This window comes from Ictidomys tridecemlineatus, chromosome 1, assembly GCF_052094955.1.
Source record: "Ictidomys tridecemlineatus isolate mIctTri1 chromosome 1, mIctTri1.hap1, whole genome shotgun sequence".
NCBI classification, from domain to species: domain Eukaryota; kingdom Metazoa; phylum Chordata; class Mammalia; order Rodentia; family Sciuridae; genus Ictidomys; species Ictidomys tridecemlineatus.
Genome location: NC_135477.1, coordinates 230,758,934 through 230,776,725, shown reverse-complemented (window position 1 = coordinate 230,776,725; position 17,792 = coordinate 230,758,934). Strand labels below are relative to the sequence as shown.

General features: G+C 32.2%; 1 protein-coding gene across 10 annotated transcripts in view; it reads left to right on the top strand.

Moving 5' to 3' along the window:
• The window catches only part of Cdh18 (cadherin 18), a 903,781-nt gene that overhangs the window by 588,041 nt on the left and 297,948 nt on the right, over positions 1 to 17,792 (top strand). For all 10 annotated transcript variants that reach the window (XM_078016885.1, XM_078016863.1, XM_078016854.1 and 7 more), the window contains one exon: positions 17,163 to 17,649. In XM_078016885.1, coding sequence (XP_077873011.1) covers positions 17,422 to 17,649 — 228 coding nt within the window. In that variant the 5' untranslated portion in view covers positions 17,163 to 17,421. The remainder of the gene's footprint in view (positions 1 to 17,162; positions 17,650 to 17,792) is intronic.

Here is a 17,792-nt window from a genome sequence, read left to right as displayed (position 1 = left end):
TCCACTCACTCCCAAATGAGAGATACTATACATTTCTCATACATTTTTTTCCTTCAAATGTTTATGTTTAAAAAAGTAAATATAAATATTTATTTCATCCCCCTTAAAAATTAGTAGTCCACTATACAAAGTATTCTGAAATGCATCTTTTATCAATAAACTTCAGAGATCATTATTTACTCATTGCATAAGAAACGACCTAATATTCCTTTATGTGGCTCTGACATCATCCTTTCAACTAGTCATCTGTGGATAGAAGTTAACACATTAAAACATTAACACATTAATAGGTAAATGCTGATGGATAACAATTTTTTTTTGGAAAGCCAGTATATGCATGGTGGGTAACATTTTACTGTACTCACACATATCCATTGATTATAGCTTTGAGTCTTGCATCTATTTTCACTATGTTCTTTCCTGTGTATGTGCTTAAATGTTATAATAAATGTTCTTCATATAGAATTGAAAGGGATATACTGATCACTCTATAGTCTTTTTGATTTATTTTAACAATCCATCAACCAAAATTGCTAGAAGTAGAATGTATTAGTCAACAAATCAATACTTTATAATTTTAGTAGTTGTAGAGAAGTTTTCCTCTAAAAGAATGTCTATTTTTCATAACAGTAAGCCATTTGTAAGATTTTGCTCCTCCACTCACAGCTCTGCTAATTCAGCCAGTAGATCTTTGGATTTTTTATAATTTATTGGATGAGAAATTGAATTTACTGAGGTTGATGGCATACTCAATATATTAAAAGTCATTATGTGTCTTCTTTGTGCCCTGTTTTCATGGCCACTGCACAATTTGGCTGGTGGCAATATTGAACACTTTGCCTGCTCTGTTTTTCTTGTTTATACCATGTTCATGTTTTCGGTTTTTATGAATTGGCTTTAACAACCTTCTAATTCCAATTGGTTAAAAGAATTCTCCCTCATAAACCCTCATGTATTTATAAGGGCTGCACTGTAGTTATCCAGGTTTGCTCTTTTTGGTAATTTAAGAATCTCTGCTCCAGAGATAGACTACTGTCATTAATCCTGCAGTTGGAGTGACTAACCCACCAGACATGCTTCCTCCTAAATCCTCAGCTGAGCATGTACCCTCAAACATTTCATTTTTGCTGAGACTAACTACAAATAATATACTTGCTATTCAAATCCCTTTCTATATGTTCTGGCCTCCATTACTTTCCAGGTATCACAGTAATAATTTATGCTGATTCATTTCTGTAGCTTTTGGCAGCCTTGATAATTTAGAGTCTATGGATAGATGCTGATACGGACTGGACTGAATGTATTCCCCACATTTATGTGTTGACACCTTACTCTTTATCATGGTTATGTTTGAAAATTGACCCTCCAAGAAATTAATCAAGGTTAAGCAGGTAATTAAGGTTAAATAGTAGGGCCATACCCTGATAAAAGTACTGCTCTTTTAAAAAGTAACACTATAGAGCGTGCCCTCTCCTTCCTCAGGAACACACATAAAGGAAAGGCTGGGTGGGAAATAGTAAAAAGAGGACTGTAATCCAGGAAGAACACCCTCCTCAGAAACCAAACTTGTCAGAATCTTCTCATGGATCCTTTCTCTTCACAACTGTTATAAAATATATTACTGTGGGTTTATTTATTTATTCATTTGGTACTGTGGATTGAATTTTCTGGCACTTTCAACCCTGAGCTCTCCCTACACTGCCTATTATTATTTTATTATTATTTAAATTTGAGATGGTGCCTCACCAATTTACTGAGGGTCTTGCACCAATTGTTGAGGTTGTCCTCAAATTTGTGATCCTTGTATCTCAGCCTCTCTATGTTGAGATTACAGGTATGTACTACTGCACGGGCATAAGTATATGTTATTAAATCTTTGCAGTCAGTGGTATTTTGTCATAAAATTACATATGGACTAATAAAAATATTTCATAGCTTATGGATAAATAAAATCATTCAAATTTCCCAATTTAACAATATATCACTTGTTAAATTCAGTTATTGGGCAGTGGGTAGGTAGGGTATGAATTTCCACAAAATGAACAGGGCAATTAAGTAGGTTTTTAATGGGAAGATAAGGAGATATTTACAATGTCTCCAATTCACCACCAAAACAACAGCATTGTGGTATCTCAGTACCATCCTATGTATAATAAATACACAAAGTTTGAATTCTATGATAACTAATGGAAAATAGAGAATAGTATGAGTTTCAATATACTCTTGGAGAAGATGTGAAACTGAAGAGCTTATAGACCTCATGACCCTTATCTTTGCATATCTATGTCTGTGCACATATGAATCCATAGGGTTCAGGCAAATGCTTCCTTGGTGCTTGATATCTCCTTCCAAAGGAAAACAATAAGGTTGGATATTCTTTTACCAACTGTAGTGATAATAATACCATTGCTCATTATAATTTCAAGACTGACACAGGCTCACTTTTTGGAGATATTTAATTTTATTATTCATATTGAGCATTTAGTATTATGCTCTTTTCATGTTTGACAACTCAGTCTAGCAAAGTTTAGCTTGCTTAGATAACCTCACTTTACTAACGATAAGTGCAGAATCAAGACTCCTGCTCAGATCAGTCTGACTCTGAAGTTCTTTCAACCTGCTTAATCTACAACCTGGACAATCCAGATAGTTCTGAGGGAAGAGCAAAGTACATTGTGAAGAATTTTCTACTATTGTGAATTGCAATAGAAACATAAAGAAGGTTAAGTAGCATGAGCAATAATTTTCTTCTCTTATTTAATCATATCTTAACTGAGCTTAGTTACCTTTCTGCATAAAACCATGCTAATGGATTCTATAAATGGAGTGCCTTTGTTTAGCATGTAATTCAAAATACTTCTATCTTATCACCTGATAACCCAAAAGCTTGGCTTTTTCCTGGGTTCATGCTTGTAGATTTTAAATGAATATTTTAAATGAATATTTTCTTCTGATTTGATTGTTTCAATGGTATAGTGTGCACATGTTCATCAGTAAGATATGAGGATTCATATTTTTCTATACTCTTTGAACTGTGTGATATATGATAGTAAATAATAGCAAGATAATGGTACTAAAGACAAAATAAATTCATCATTGTGACAAAATATTACACAATATCCATAGAATTCAATGTAAACATATTGCAAATTTAGTATTTCTTTTTATACAGATTGTTCATATATATATATATATATATATATATATATATATATAAATTATTCTTATCTCTAAAATCATACATACATTTTAATTTTTACAACTGAGGGTAGAACTTAGAGTCAATGCAAAAAAAGAATACTTTGCTTTTCTTTTCCTATCCAATTTTATTGTTTTATTTATGGATTTATTACATGAACAGATATAAGTCTTATAAAAGAGAAAACAATAGAACCATAATAATAAAAATGATAATAATAATAATAATAAATATTTTCAAGATAAAAAATATTAGACCTAGGGAGAATACTTCTAATTCTTTGGAAAAGTGAATATAAATGCCTATTTAATGTTCCCAATAAGGATATACAAGATGAAAAGCCTTTAATTTTATAGGACCACAGTGCAGCAATTATATTAACAATGTGGCATTTTCTCCATGTAAACATTACCTAATAATACTCTGGAGGACCCTACTAAGTTTTGTTGATTTTTTTGTGCAATTTCTTTTCTTTTTTTATCAAGATTAAAAAAAATAGTTGTACCTTAGTAGCCAAGAAGAGTTAATTGAACTATCCACAGGGGCTTTATTACAACCAGGAGACCCTTTCTTATATCCATTTTTTTGAATGATTATGCAACATATTGCCTACTCTATTCCCTAATTGCTAAAAGCTATAAAGTAGCAAAAGCAGGATAATGCAATAACTGGAAATATTCACACCAAATTGCAAATAAAATTTCAATGAGTTTTTAGTTAGTAAAAGTAAAACCCTTTAGTTTCTAAGCTCCCTTAAAAATAAATATTTAATGGATGTCATTCTATTTATTTTTCAGAATTTAGTAGCACATTAGAAATATTTGTAATAATCCCATTTATATGTATGAACAACTGACAGAAAAACATACAATGGAATTTTATTCAGGCATAAAGAATAAGCAAATTATATCATTTTCAGGCAGGTGGATGGAACTGGAGAACATCATGCTAAGTCTAAATAAATTAGACGCAGAAACTCAATGGTTATATGTTTTCTATCATGTGCAAGAAGAGAGTAAAAAATAAGTGAAAAAAGGGGTTCTAATGAAAACAGAAGGGAGAGCAGTAGAGTAGAAATTAGGGAAAAGGAGGAAGTTAAGGAAAGGGGAGGTAAAGTGTCTGAATTGGACTAAATATGCGATGTGCATGTAGGGATATATTACAATCAAACCTACTTATAGATATAATTATAATTCATCAACAAAAATTCTAAAAATAGGTGAGGGAGGACTTCAAATATCTCCGTATATTTTGGTTAATTAATACAAACTCATATATGAAAAGAAATTTCCACTGACATTTAATAAAACTCCATCTCTGTGGCAATTGTGTGTGGAGTCTAGTCTGTTTCCAAGGACAGAAGTATCAGAACCATTTAAACAGAAAACACTTCTTATCGTATTGAAAGTATTATAAGGCATTTGAATGTGCATAAGAAGATAATGGGATATGAGTAAAACTCATATATATATATATATATTATAATATATATACATATATATTTGATTTTCATCATAAATACATTTAATTTTTTTATGATTGTATATTACATACTATAAAGGGAATGTATGTCTACTCTTTATATTTCAAGTAATATATAAGAAAATAAATGTGAGTCAAATACTGAAATACTATGTCTATATTGTGTACTATATCTAGATAATATTGTTTATTAACACATTTTAAAGGTTTACTATGAATCAAAGACAACTTCTTAGTTACATCATCTTCTTTTAGTTTACATAATTCTAACTATAACTTATATTGCTACTATAGGAACAGAAAATATGATAGTAAAACATTCTTATCTCAAGGACCAACATCAAGAGGACAGAAGCATCAAAATTCAAACCCATGTCTGAATAGATTAGAAAAAGATGTTGAACTTTAAACAGAACTGGTTTCTAATCTCATCTCACAAGCAAGCTCTTTGATGCTCTGAGTCTCAACATCTTCAACTTGAAAGTAAACAAAAAAGAAAAGTTTGTTTCTATAAAAGAAGGCATTTTAGCATATAAGCCAATATTTGGGATGCTCTGCATATTGTGGGTCTATATCTTACATAGCTTAACATAGTGCCCACTCACGATTCATAAATACCTTAATATCTTTTCCTTCTTCTTCCTCTTTTTTTTTTTTTGGTACTGGGAATTTGTTCCAGTATCACTCAAGCACTGAAATACATCCCCAATTCTTTTTATCATTTTTAGTTTTTATTTTTAGACAGGATACTCATTCCTAAAGTGCTTAGGCTGGTCATGAATTTGCAATCCTTAGCCCCAGCCATGAGAGTTACTCAGATTATAGGTGTGCACAATGACACCAGGCTACACCAACCCACACATTTAATATGTTCATACCTATACTTAGTTGCACAAAAATGCCAAAGATAGGTTCATTATATCTGGGTATTGTACAAATGTTTAAATTATTACAATTAATAATTGTATTAATTGGTATTTTCTTCTTTCCATTTAAAACCACTATTGACCCTATCTCTTTACTTCTATATTTCAACTGTTCTATTCCCATGCTCTCCACCCTGTCAATCTTGTCAATTTATTTACAGTCTCCCAAATCTTCTGCTTGTAACTCTGGATGTCAAACATCCACAACTGAATCTGATGCTCTTATTCTTTTTTTAATCTCAATCTTTATGAGCATGTCCTTATTGTCAGATGGCGTTAAAGTCCTTTGTATATTATTGATTCTCATCTTAATACCTTTATTCCCTGACCTACCTACTGACTATGAATAGTTTGGTTGGCTATCTATACTGCATCTTCTTTCAAAGTATCATCCACTTTCAAAATTTGATGCCAGATCTCTTCATTCTTACCCATTAGCTTTTTCTTCTTTTTGTTTTCTCAAAATTACATATTTATCCATCCACAATCCTCTCATTTTAAGTAGCATAAAATCCAAGTGACTTAATTGGTGATGACATAAAATCAATAGAACACTTGAACATTAATTACTGTGGGTCAAATGGTTCTAACAGATATTTGCAGAAAATGACATCACAGAGCAGAAAAACACACATTCTTTTCAACTGTACTGGGAACATCTTCTGGGATAGAACACATTTTAGGCCAAATAGGTCTTTAAAATTTTAAGAATTTCAAATTAGTAGCTAGTATCTTTTTAAAAAACATAATGGAATGGATTAGGAAAAGCAAACCAAAAAGAAAACTCAAAAAATCACAAATATGTGAAAATTAAATAACATAGCCTTGAACAACCACAGGTAAAAGAAAAAATCAAGGGAGTGTAGAAAATATCTTGAGACAAACAATAGAGAAAACATGCAACTAGAATTTCTGTGGACCAGCAATAATGGTACTGAAGGGATTTTATAGTAATATAAGGTTTCATTAAAAATAACTCTCTGAAATTAAAAAAAAAACTATCTTTACATACCCATGGCACTACAAGAACACACTAAGAAAGTTAGCTGTAGCAGAAAAGCATATTACAAAGTTTCAGCAGAAATAAATTAAATGAAGAATGAAAAGAAAATGGATCAAAATTATCAAACTAAGTATTTTTTAAAATATATCGAACTGACAAATCTTTTCTTAAAAAATTGAGGAGATTCGAATAAAAAAAACAAATGAAGTAGGCGATATCATATCTGAGGTCATATCATGGAAACAAACAAACAAAAAAAGGATAGGAAACTATCAACAATTATATATGAACAAATTAGATGTTCTTGAATAAATTAATAGAATTACACAAACCATCAAAACTGAATATTGAAGAAAGAAATTCTGAACTTACCAGCACTGAAAAAAAATGATTGAAACAGTAATCTGTAGCCCCCAAACAGAGAAAAACACATGTCCTGAAGCCTTCAATGCTGAATTCTATCAAACAATTAAAGAGAAGCTAATACCAACTAGTCTCAAACTCTTCCAAGAATTGCACAAGAGTTATAACACTTCTAAAGTCACTGTATGACGCCAGCCTTACCTTAAATTCAAAGTAGGCAAGGTCTCTTCAAAAAAAGAAAACTACATACAAGTGAGTATACTTGATGAATGTGTATATAAATATCATCAACAAATCTTACCAAACAAAATTCAACAGTGTTTCAAATGCTGCACTTCATACTCAAGTTTATCCCTGGTATGCAAGGATCATTCAAGCAATCAATGTGATATTCTACATGACAAAAGAGCAACAACAAAAAACACAAGATTGTCTCAAAGATACCCAAAAAATATTTTTGAAAAAATTCAACAAATTAGAAATTGAATGAACCTCAAAATAATAAAAATTTTATGTGAAAAGGCTGCACTTCATGTGCTCAGTGAAATTCTGATTTTTTTTTCTTTATGGTCCACAAAAATAAAAATAATTACACTTGTCTCCTATTAATATAGTACTGGAAGTAATCCTCAAAGCAATTAGAAAATAACAAGAAACAAAAGCTATTCAAATTTGAATGTAAAGGGTTGGGGATGTCCTCCCAAGCGGTAGCGTGCTCGCCTGGCATGCGTGCGGCCCGGTTCGATCCTCTGCACCACATACAAACAAAAATGTTGTGTCCGCCAACAACTAAAAAATAAATACTAAAATTCTCTCTCTCTCTCTCTTTCTCTCTTTCTCTTTAAAAAAATTTGAATGTAAAAAGTAAAATCATCTGTGCAGTCAGACATTACACTAAGAAAAACCAAAAGATTAAATAAAATTAGAATTTGGGGCTGGGGTTTGGTTCAGTGGCAGAGTGCTTGCCTCATACATTTGAAGCTCTGGGTTCCATCTTTGGCACCACAAAAAAATAAATATCATGTTCATGTATAACTAAAAAAAAAAAAAAAACTCAACATTTAAAGCAAAAAGATTAGAACTCATAAACAAATTCAGTAACATTGCAGTATACCTAAAATCATCACCTGAAAATAAGCTGTACTGCTGTACAGGAAAACATGGTTGACCTGAAAATGAAATTACCAAAACAATAGCCAAGAAGTGGAAAGAAATTTTACATCATTTAGATGTAGCCTAAGATGCAGTGGTAAAATGGTTCAGATTCCTTTCCTTGGTGGTTAACATAGTGATGACCTTTATATCCTCCACACAGTGGGAGTCCTCTGTTAGGACTGTTTATTAATGAACCTGCTTTGCACAGCCTGGTTTGAACAAAAAATCTAATGCAAATTTAAAGACAAAATAAAATGGTGTTTATATTGTGTTATGAATAAAGAGAACAGGAAATGCCCACCCATGGAAAGAGCTGGGGATTGGAATTAGACAAAAAAGGATTAGACAAAAAGGGAAAGGTTCTGTGCTTGAAGTTTAAGTAAAATTTTCTGAAGCTAGAATTTTGAGGTGCAATTCAGAGGAAGCAGAAAAATACTTGCAATGGCAAGTGAGCATCTGGCATACACTCAACATACAATTATTCTGCATATAGATTAGAGGGTTTTGTGAATGTGAGGGTTGTTGCAAAATGTTCTGTTTGTCTTATTTACAAGTTCAAATGTAGTTTCTGAAAATTGACAAATGAGTTCTAACTGGAAACATAGTTTGCATGATGTGTTTTATGGGATGCAACAGGATAATAGAAATCTGAGAACCATTCAAACTTGGAAATTGTTAAGCAGAACTCTTGACTTTGTTACTATGTCTAAATGGCATAGTATCAGGTTAAAATGTTGTCAAGTATATATAACAGAGTTACAGTGATACATATCTGTTGATAAATTGGTAAGGGTATGATCATAATGGTACAAGGTAAAAGATGAAAATATGAACAAAAATGAATCACTAGATTTTTTAAGTTAATATTTTGGTATCAAGAAACTATGAGAGCTTTTATTCTGTTTAAAACATTTTATAAATATCTAATTAAAATTCTAAACTACAGAAAAATAAAAAATAACAATTGTTGAAAATACTTTTGAAGGCATGAAAAATTTGTAAAAAATTACTCTGACAAATGCAAATTACATATATGTAGTATATATAAACTTTCCAAATAATATACATAAAAATATGGAGCACACAGGAACATTCCATTTGATGCCATATTTTTTTCTAGCTTTTTTTCCACTGGTTATTATGAAAATTAGTAGTAATTCTTTATTATTAATGTGGATACATCTATCAATAGTGGTAAATATCATTCTACATTTTCACATTTCTTCAGGACATTATTCTTTTGAGTCATGTGTTTAATAGCAGGAGTATATGAGACATTAAATCAATACTCAACACTATACAAATCAAAACTCAACACTATACATAAGTCTAACAATAGAAAAGTATAACTTGGGCTGGAGATGTGGCTCAAGCGGTAGCGCGCTTGCCTGGCATGCGTACGGCCCAGGTTCCATCTTCAGCACCACATACAAATAAAGGTGTTATGTCCGCCGAAAACTAAAAAAAAAATATTAAAAAATTCTCTCTCTCTCTCTCTCTCTCTCTCTCTCTCTCTCTCAAAAAAGAGTATAACTTGAGTCAGAAATATTATGACAATATGAATGACCTCTTATTTTCATATATATTTTTATTATTACTCAATATATTAGGAATGTTTAGACATGTACTTTGTACCATATACTTTAGTCCCTCCTTATATGCAGTTTTGCTTCCCGTAATTTGGAAAAATCTGGGAAGAGTTTACAATTTGTAAAAAGCATGCTGTTCAGAATACCATGAAGAAACCAAGCACCTTCTCCCTACTGCTTGGGATGTAAAGTATCTTTCTGTCAGATACATTCAGGATGTAATTGCTAGCATATTCTCCCATCCATTACTTTGGGAGATGTCTCCATTATTGGCTCTAAGATCTACTGGCATCATACTGCAGTGATAATATTGAAATAACATTTTACTTAACAATGGACTCCCAAGTGAAGAGTAGTAAGGCTAACAATTCAACGCCAAAGAGAAGCCACAGATGCTTCCTTTAAGTGAAAAGTTGAAAATACAGAATAAGGAAAAAAAAATCATTATAAGCTGAGGCTGCTAAAGGCTACACTAATATTCTATCAGTGAAGTTGTAAAGAAGAAAAAAAGATAATTTGTGCTAGTTGGTTTTTATCACAGTGTATACTGAGTGTTTAGTTAAGATGGAAAAGGCATTAGATTTGTGATTTGGCATAATCATCTATGGTTTCATGCATCCACTGGAGATCATGAAAAGGACCCTCTGCAGTTAAGAGGAAGGCATACTGTATAATGAGTAACATATTACTCATAATAACACATAGTATATGCTCTTGCAAATTAAACTTCTGATGTACTCTTGGATTGATATTTAAAAGTTTCTTTAATTTCCTCTGCATAACAAAGAACTTACTGAAAGCAGAATTTTATACATGGAATGGAGCTTTATTATGCAGCAGTTATGTACCTTTAATTGTGACAGGATTTTAAAGGAAAGGCAGATTATAAAACTAAACCAAATTCAGGCACACTTTAAAAAAAATTCTTCTGTAAATATGTGCTCACAATTATATATTATAAATTCAAGATTGCTATTTTAACACAATTATTTAAATAAAAACCATGAATTAAATTGTCTATATCCCATTTATTTCCTCACTCAACACTTTGGGATACAACATGAAAGTTAAATTCCCACATAATGCAGACAATGGAAATTGTATCAAAGTTACATCGGAACTAAGGTGAGTAAATTGAGAAAAAAAAAAGATGAAATGAATGAAAAATGAGATTGAAAGAACCTATATAAATAATCAAAATTCTGGTCTGCATTAGAAAGGATTATGTGATGACAAGTTAGAGGACCAAGCAGTTACATTGAATTAAATATTCAGAAATGAAACATTTGGAATTTTATCATTCACACAAACAAACAATGGCTGGCACCATTTTATAGATGTTACCAAATATGACATAAAAGACCTTGTTACCTATAATACAACAGATTGCTTAAATTCTTCTTGCTTCTCACAGCACAGTGGGGTCACAGGAAGTAGCCTGGCAATGTCATATGCATAGAACTTACAGGTCATGAGTGAGTCTTGCAATCACAGCATTTTAAGTGTCTGGTAGAGCAACCTCCCCACCTCTGTCCAGGAAGAAAAAAATCATCTTTATAATCTAGTCTGGAAACAAATCTACTCTTTGTCCATAAGGGAAGTTCTAGCTCTATGTTCCAAAACTGCATCATTGAAAGCATAATATGAAACAATCTCTCTCTTAGAAGATGTGCACAGACACAAGAGACCTGAAGAGAACTGTCTTACCAAACAGAGAAATCTTTGCTTAAAAGCAATGTTTATTGTAGGTTTGGAGCGGGGATAGGTTTAATAAAGTGAAGTTTGAAGATTAAGGCTCATGTTAGTCAGCATTTTGTTACTAGGACTAAAATGCATGAAAAGATCAACTTAGATGAGAAAAAAAATTATTTATTTTGGTCATTGGGCTCAGAGGATTCAGTTTATAGCTGTCTATTTAAGGCAGAACCATCCTTGTAGAAGGGCTTTACAGAGGAAAGCCTCTCAACTCATGGCAGCCAGGAAGCCAGAACCTTTACAGCTAAACACAGCAGAATGAGCCATGTTAGGTATTAAGGCCTGTCCATGTGCAAAGAGTGATTTCACCCTTAAACCATCAAAAAACATGTAAAAGTTAATGATTTCTGATTTATTTGTACAATTATTTAGGATTTTATCATGTTTCAGAGGGTAAAACCCCTTAGATGATTTTAAATATATTTATATATTATACATACATTTATATATCTACTTAAAAAAATGCAACTTACTAAATCCAATATAATCAAAACTTTGAATTATGAGAATATCCTGAAATGGTAAAATTGAAATTTCAAATATAGACTTGGAACCTGGAAGTAACACTTGAAACAAATTAGTTAAGTCTCTTCACAATTCCATGTGGTTTATGAGTATTTTATATTGGCTGTATTCAACAGCTATTAAGTCAATTGTCAGGTAGAGGAACAAACTTAATTTTTAAGCACACAAATTTCTCTTAAGATAGAAAAAATAAAACCCATTTGTTTATAGAGAATATAGTTAAAATAGAGTGTTAAGAAAATAAATTAGAGTAAAGATTGGAAGTCAATATCATTGGAAATTAGAATAGAACTAGAGTTAAAAAGAGAGAACAATACAATTAAAATTAATCATTGGATCCCTAAATGATAGAAATCTGTACTGCAGGATTAGATGCACACCTAAGGATGTGTCTTGTTAGCAATGGGAGTTTTGCCTGCAACTCTGAATTCAAAGGGTACCTGTACACCCTTAGATGACAAATATATAGACTAACATCTTGAATGTGAGCATATTGTTTTCCATTAAACTTGAGGATAAAGGTGATAAACTTTTATTTAGTACCTGTAATTTTACCTTATATAAATACTTTGAAATTCAAACATAATATAAACTTTACATATACTCTATAACTTAGAGTAACATGGTATTTTATATGATTTAACATGGAAAAGTTAAAGGTCCACTGTATTCAAAATGAGCCATCATTTCAAGAGAAGCTATTATTTTATCATCTGATGGGTTCATTTGCAGAGTTGAGAAGCTTTTCTCTGTGGTGAGCATCATGCTCCCATTGACAGGTCCTTCTCCATACAAGACACCCTCACACATTTGTGGGGCAGGTAATTTCCAAAGTAAGGACTTTCTAGCATAGCTGATCTTGTTTGAGATTTCTATGTAAACTAGGCTTGCTCTATACAAGTCAAGAGATGTCTAGTGATTACATATAATGCTTGACTTTAGAAGTTGATGACAATTTTCTGTTTTTTAAAATGTGAGATGATATCTCATGTCACCTCAAACTTATGAAGAATAGAGTGATTTACTCATGAAATACAGTTGATATACTATGTTTTACAAAGATAAATTTTAGAACAGAAGATCAAAGCAGACAGTTTTAAAAACAAAAATAGAAAATATTTTCTAGACTTCTTTGGAGTGTCAGGCTTGTAAATTTGGAAACAATCAGTGAAGAACTAGAATTAAAAGTCCTGGAAACAAGCAATAACATTTGGGATAAATGCGAGAAATATTTGTATCAAGAATGGTGTTTCCTCAGTTTTTTGAAGGGAGACTTGTACGGAGAGCTAATAATGGCTAATGATTTAAGCTTGGGTAACCCTATGTAACTCAGCATAAATAAGAAAACTCATTTGAAAATTATATACTATTATTAAATCTTAAATTAAAAAAAAAATATGTTGATTAGTATGCTAAAAATCATTCAATAAATCTCTTTATCAACAAATGAGAAACATGAAGCTCAGAGAGTAAAATGCCAATGATTTGTGAGAGTTTCCTCATAATGGATATTACATTTTCACTCTACTGTTACTAAGTCCAGTTCTGAAAAGTCAGTGTTTCTAGAGGCTAGTGATGAGTCTTTGCAATCACTTGGACTGAAGGACTGAGCAGAAAGAGGGGGTCTGCATTATACATCAGTTGATATATTTTAGTCTTTGAAACCAAAGTTTGGAGTATTATTTGTCAGGGTTTTTAGCCACCCCCCCTCCTCCTGACCAGCAGGAGAAGCCGGGAAAGCACGCCAGGATCAGAACAAACCAAGAAAGGTAAAGGTCGACTGGCCACCAGCACCCACCCCTCCCTCGCTGGAGGACAATCAGATGCTCCAGGGAGATGAGTCAAATCAGGATGTTGTTTATTGAGGAAGTACAGACAGCTTATATACTGCACAGGAGCCAATCAGGGTAAAGGTCAGAGGGGTGGAGTGAGTTCACGTTTACACCCATCCCATAGTCTGTAAGGGAAGGCACAAGCTGTCCACTAGGGCGGAAGAGTCCTGGACCTATCCTGGAGATGGTCCGCCTTTGCGTTTTCACCCACAGCACCACCCACAGCACCGCCTCCTGGCTGATCACTAGGAGCCATCCCAGCCACATGTGTGGCCCCAAGACCAGGAAGCGGGCAGCATGCCCTAAAATTATTGCTATAACAATTTTTGTGAGAGAAAGTTCTAATTTTCAAATCCCAGAAATAAACTATGGCCTTGGAAAGAATAAAAAAAAAACATTTTTTCAAAATATTGTATAGTCATCAAAGTTGATGAGTCATTAAAAACCAAGTTTGGTCAGAACCAGAAACCAAGCTAAGTTAGAGAGTCCAAAACAAAATCAAGTAATTGCCAGTGGAGCATTACAGCTAGAAGTCCCTTATTTCTGCTGCAGGCACTGAGTTCTGTCATAGCTCCTAAGCTCACCACATTATAGCTAGACCTTGGGACAATGATCACTGTCCTGAAAAATTTCTTAACTGTGCCTATATCCATCTATTATTTGCTTCAGAGTGTTGGAGTAAATAATTTAGGTGCATATACCACTGTCATGTGTTCTAATTGAGAGAATATGGAAAGAAATATATTTGGTCTCTAAGTGTCTGGTGTTGAGTTAGGGCTTTGTTCATCAGAATTCATGTACCTGAATGTTCCTTGAAAGCACTAAAGGTAGTTGAATGTTGCTTTGTCAAAAATTAATAAATGTCTGTTGCATATTTCTAGTACATTATTCGTAATCAGTGGTTTGCTTTGTTATTTTTGCATTTTAATATTTTGTAACCTACACAGGGAAAGATTTCTTGAAGTAAAACAGGAAATTTTCATATGTGTAGTTGTATCCTCTCAAATGTGGTAAAGGGATTTAACTTCAAAAGCACAGTAGTCGTATTTACATCTGTTCTTTTATTCTGCACTGTCACATTTATCAGTTTTCAAAATTTCCAAAAAAAGATTTATAAATATACAATACATATATAAATTAAAATGCATTTTTACATTTTTGGAATGACACATAAGACCAACACTGTGAAGAAAATACTTATTCTACCGATATGCAATACATTACAGAAGACACTTTCTTCACCTTCGTCTCATGAATTATGCTTTGTTAAATAACTAGGTATAAAGGGTAAAGATGTTAATTTCATTTGAAAATCTCACCAAATGGTGTGAACGTATTAAGATAACAACACCTTCTATATATTTATCACCTTGGCTTCTAAGAAGAATGACTAAAAAATCTCTTATTCTTTGAAATTCATTACTTGAAACTTAAGAAACTTTTGGAAACTAAAGAGATCCATCTAAAATCATACAAATATTTTAAATAGATTAAAAAATTGAAAACCATAATTCTGGCTAAAAGCTTAAATATATGAGAACATTGAGATTTGGATAAATTTGATGATTCATGAAGGTTGACACTGTAAGCAAATTATATTTAAAAACAAACAAATTCTGTGTGTTTAAAAATATTTTTAATTGTAGACAGACACTATATTTATTTTGTTTATTTAGTTTTTTTTTTTTAAGTGATGCTGGGACTCAAACCCAGTGCTTCATGCATGCTAGGCAAGTACTCTACCACTGAACCACAACCCCAGCCCCAAATTCTGTGTTTTTAAACTCTCTTTTCAGTTCTTGTAACATGTTGAATGTAGACTGTTATGCTCTTTTAAGTTAGGAAAAATTTTTGGATCTTCTTAAATTAAATCAGCATGAACAGTTCCTTTGCTTTCCTAAAATATTTAAAAAGTGAATGTTTTATTTATTAGTTGGTTTAAATAAAATTCTAATTCTAATCCTATACAATTCTTGTACTATGGTGAAGTAGCATTGTTATTAACCCTAATTTATGGAAAAGAATGCTGACAGAGAACACCCTGCTGTGTGGTCCCAAGTGATATATATATATATATATATATATATATATATATATAAATAATTCATTTCCAACACTGCATAAATACCTTTTTTTCAATTCTATATAAGAATCATGCTATGAATTATTATATAGATTTTAAAATCAATTATATTTTCATGTCAATTACTTTGTAATTTTTTCACATTAGCATTACAGTTCGTACTGATTTACAGACAATATTATGCAATGAGGTAACAATGAATCAAATATCTTCACTAGATTAAAGAGCCATATTGTTGAATCAATATTTTTCTAAACACATATTTGAACACAGATACATAACTATTTCAGCAAATTTTATACATTTTTTTTTTGTTTTTAGTAAGCTAATAATTTCAGTATCAACTTTGCATCTCACAAAACTTCTTATTTGTCTCCAACAAATGTTTTTCAAGCTTTACTTTATTGCCCAAATGTACCAAAATCCAAGTAGAAGAATTTTAACATTTTTTATCTGAAAAAGCAACAAATTTTTACTTTTGATATTTTGTCCCCTATTATCCCTTTAATCCTTTCTTTACATACATGGGAACAATATGTATATTAGACATCAAACCTAGGGTGATGTAATCCCCAAGCTTGGAAGTGTATCTGCCCTGCATGCCAAGTCCATACCCTAACTTATTGTAAGCACGACCCATCAGAGTCCAGGCAAGCTATACCTCAGCCAATTGCAGTTCACACTAATATTCCATTCTGACAATCTGTGCCCCAAGCCTGGAATAATTTTAGCAGAATACTTTCTCTTTTCTCCTTCTCTTCTTCCTCCTCTCTCCCTACCCTCCTTCTTCTTCATTTACTTCTTAAGTACTTTTATAACTATTTGTTTGCTGTGATGGTATTGAGAGAATTTGGGGAAAATTTTTTGAAGTCATTTATCATGTACAGTATGTAATTAATATGTAGGATGTACAGGTCTGTACACATCTAACAAAAACAAAAACTTTATATATATACACACGTATATAAAGACATAAGTACTTTATGTATACATACATACAAGCAATACACACACACACACATATACACATACATATATATGCCATTGAGAATTAACGTTATAGGTAGAAAAGTGTGTAAAAATGCAAACAGGAGCTTAGGTTTGCATGTTTATATATATTTCTGAAAGGACTTGCATATTTTCTCTGCCTATCACCATCATTCTGAAAAATAGCATATTTTTTTTCATTCAGATAAATAGTTAAAATTAACATGTTTTGTAATGTATATAATTTTCCCTCCTTTCACTAGGTAGAAAATGCTTACCTGTGTTCTCCTACTGTGAAGACTTGGAATCCTCAGACAACTACAGCTTTGATTCTCCAAGTACTTCAGGATGTAAATGTGGTCTGATCTTTCCCTGATGGGCAGTTAAATCATGGACTCGCTGAACAATTTACTTTGGACTGTCCTTCCAAAAGATGCTTTTGCTTCTCTCTTGAATGCTCATTAAGCATTTGTAGCTGACAAGGAAGAAAAGGAAAACTGTGAACTGGCAAGTTATCTTACAATGAAAATTACGAGCACATCTTGCATCTGTCCAGTCCTAGTGTGTCTCTGTTTTGTGCAGAGGTGTTATGGAACTGCTCACCACAGCTCCATCAAGGTGACCAGAAACCAAACCAAACACATTGAAGGTGAAACAGAAGTCCACCATCGTCCCAAAAGGGGATGGGTGTGGAATCAGTTCTTTGTTTTAGAAGAACATATGGGACCAGATCCACAATATGTTGGAAAAGTAAGTTTTTTAAAAAAATTTGTTTCCTATAGTTTGTTTGTTTTCCTCTCCTGAGAAATTGTGTGGTGAGATGAGAATGGAGTTGAATACAATTTGAAACATGAAGTGATTTTTTTTTAATAGAAAGCTATACTTTGTATTGG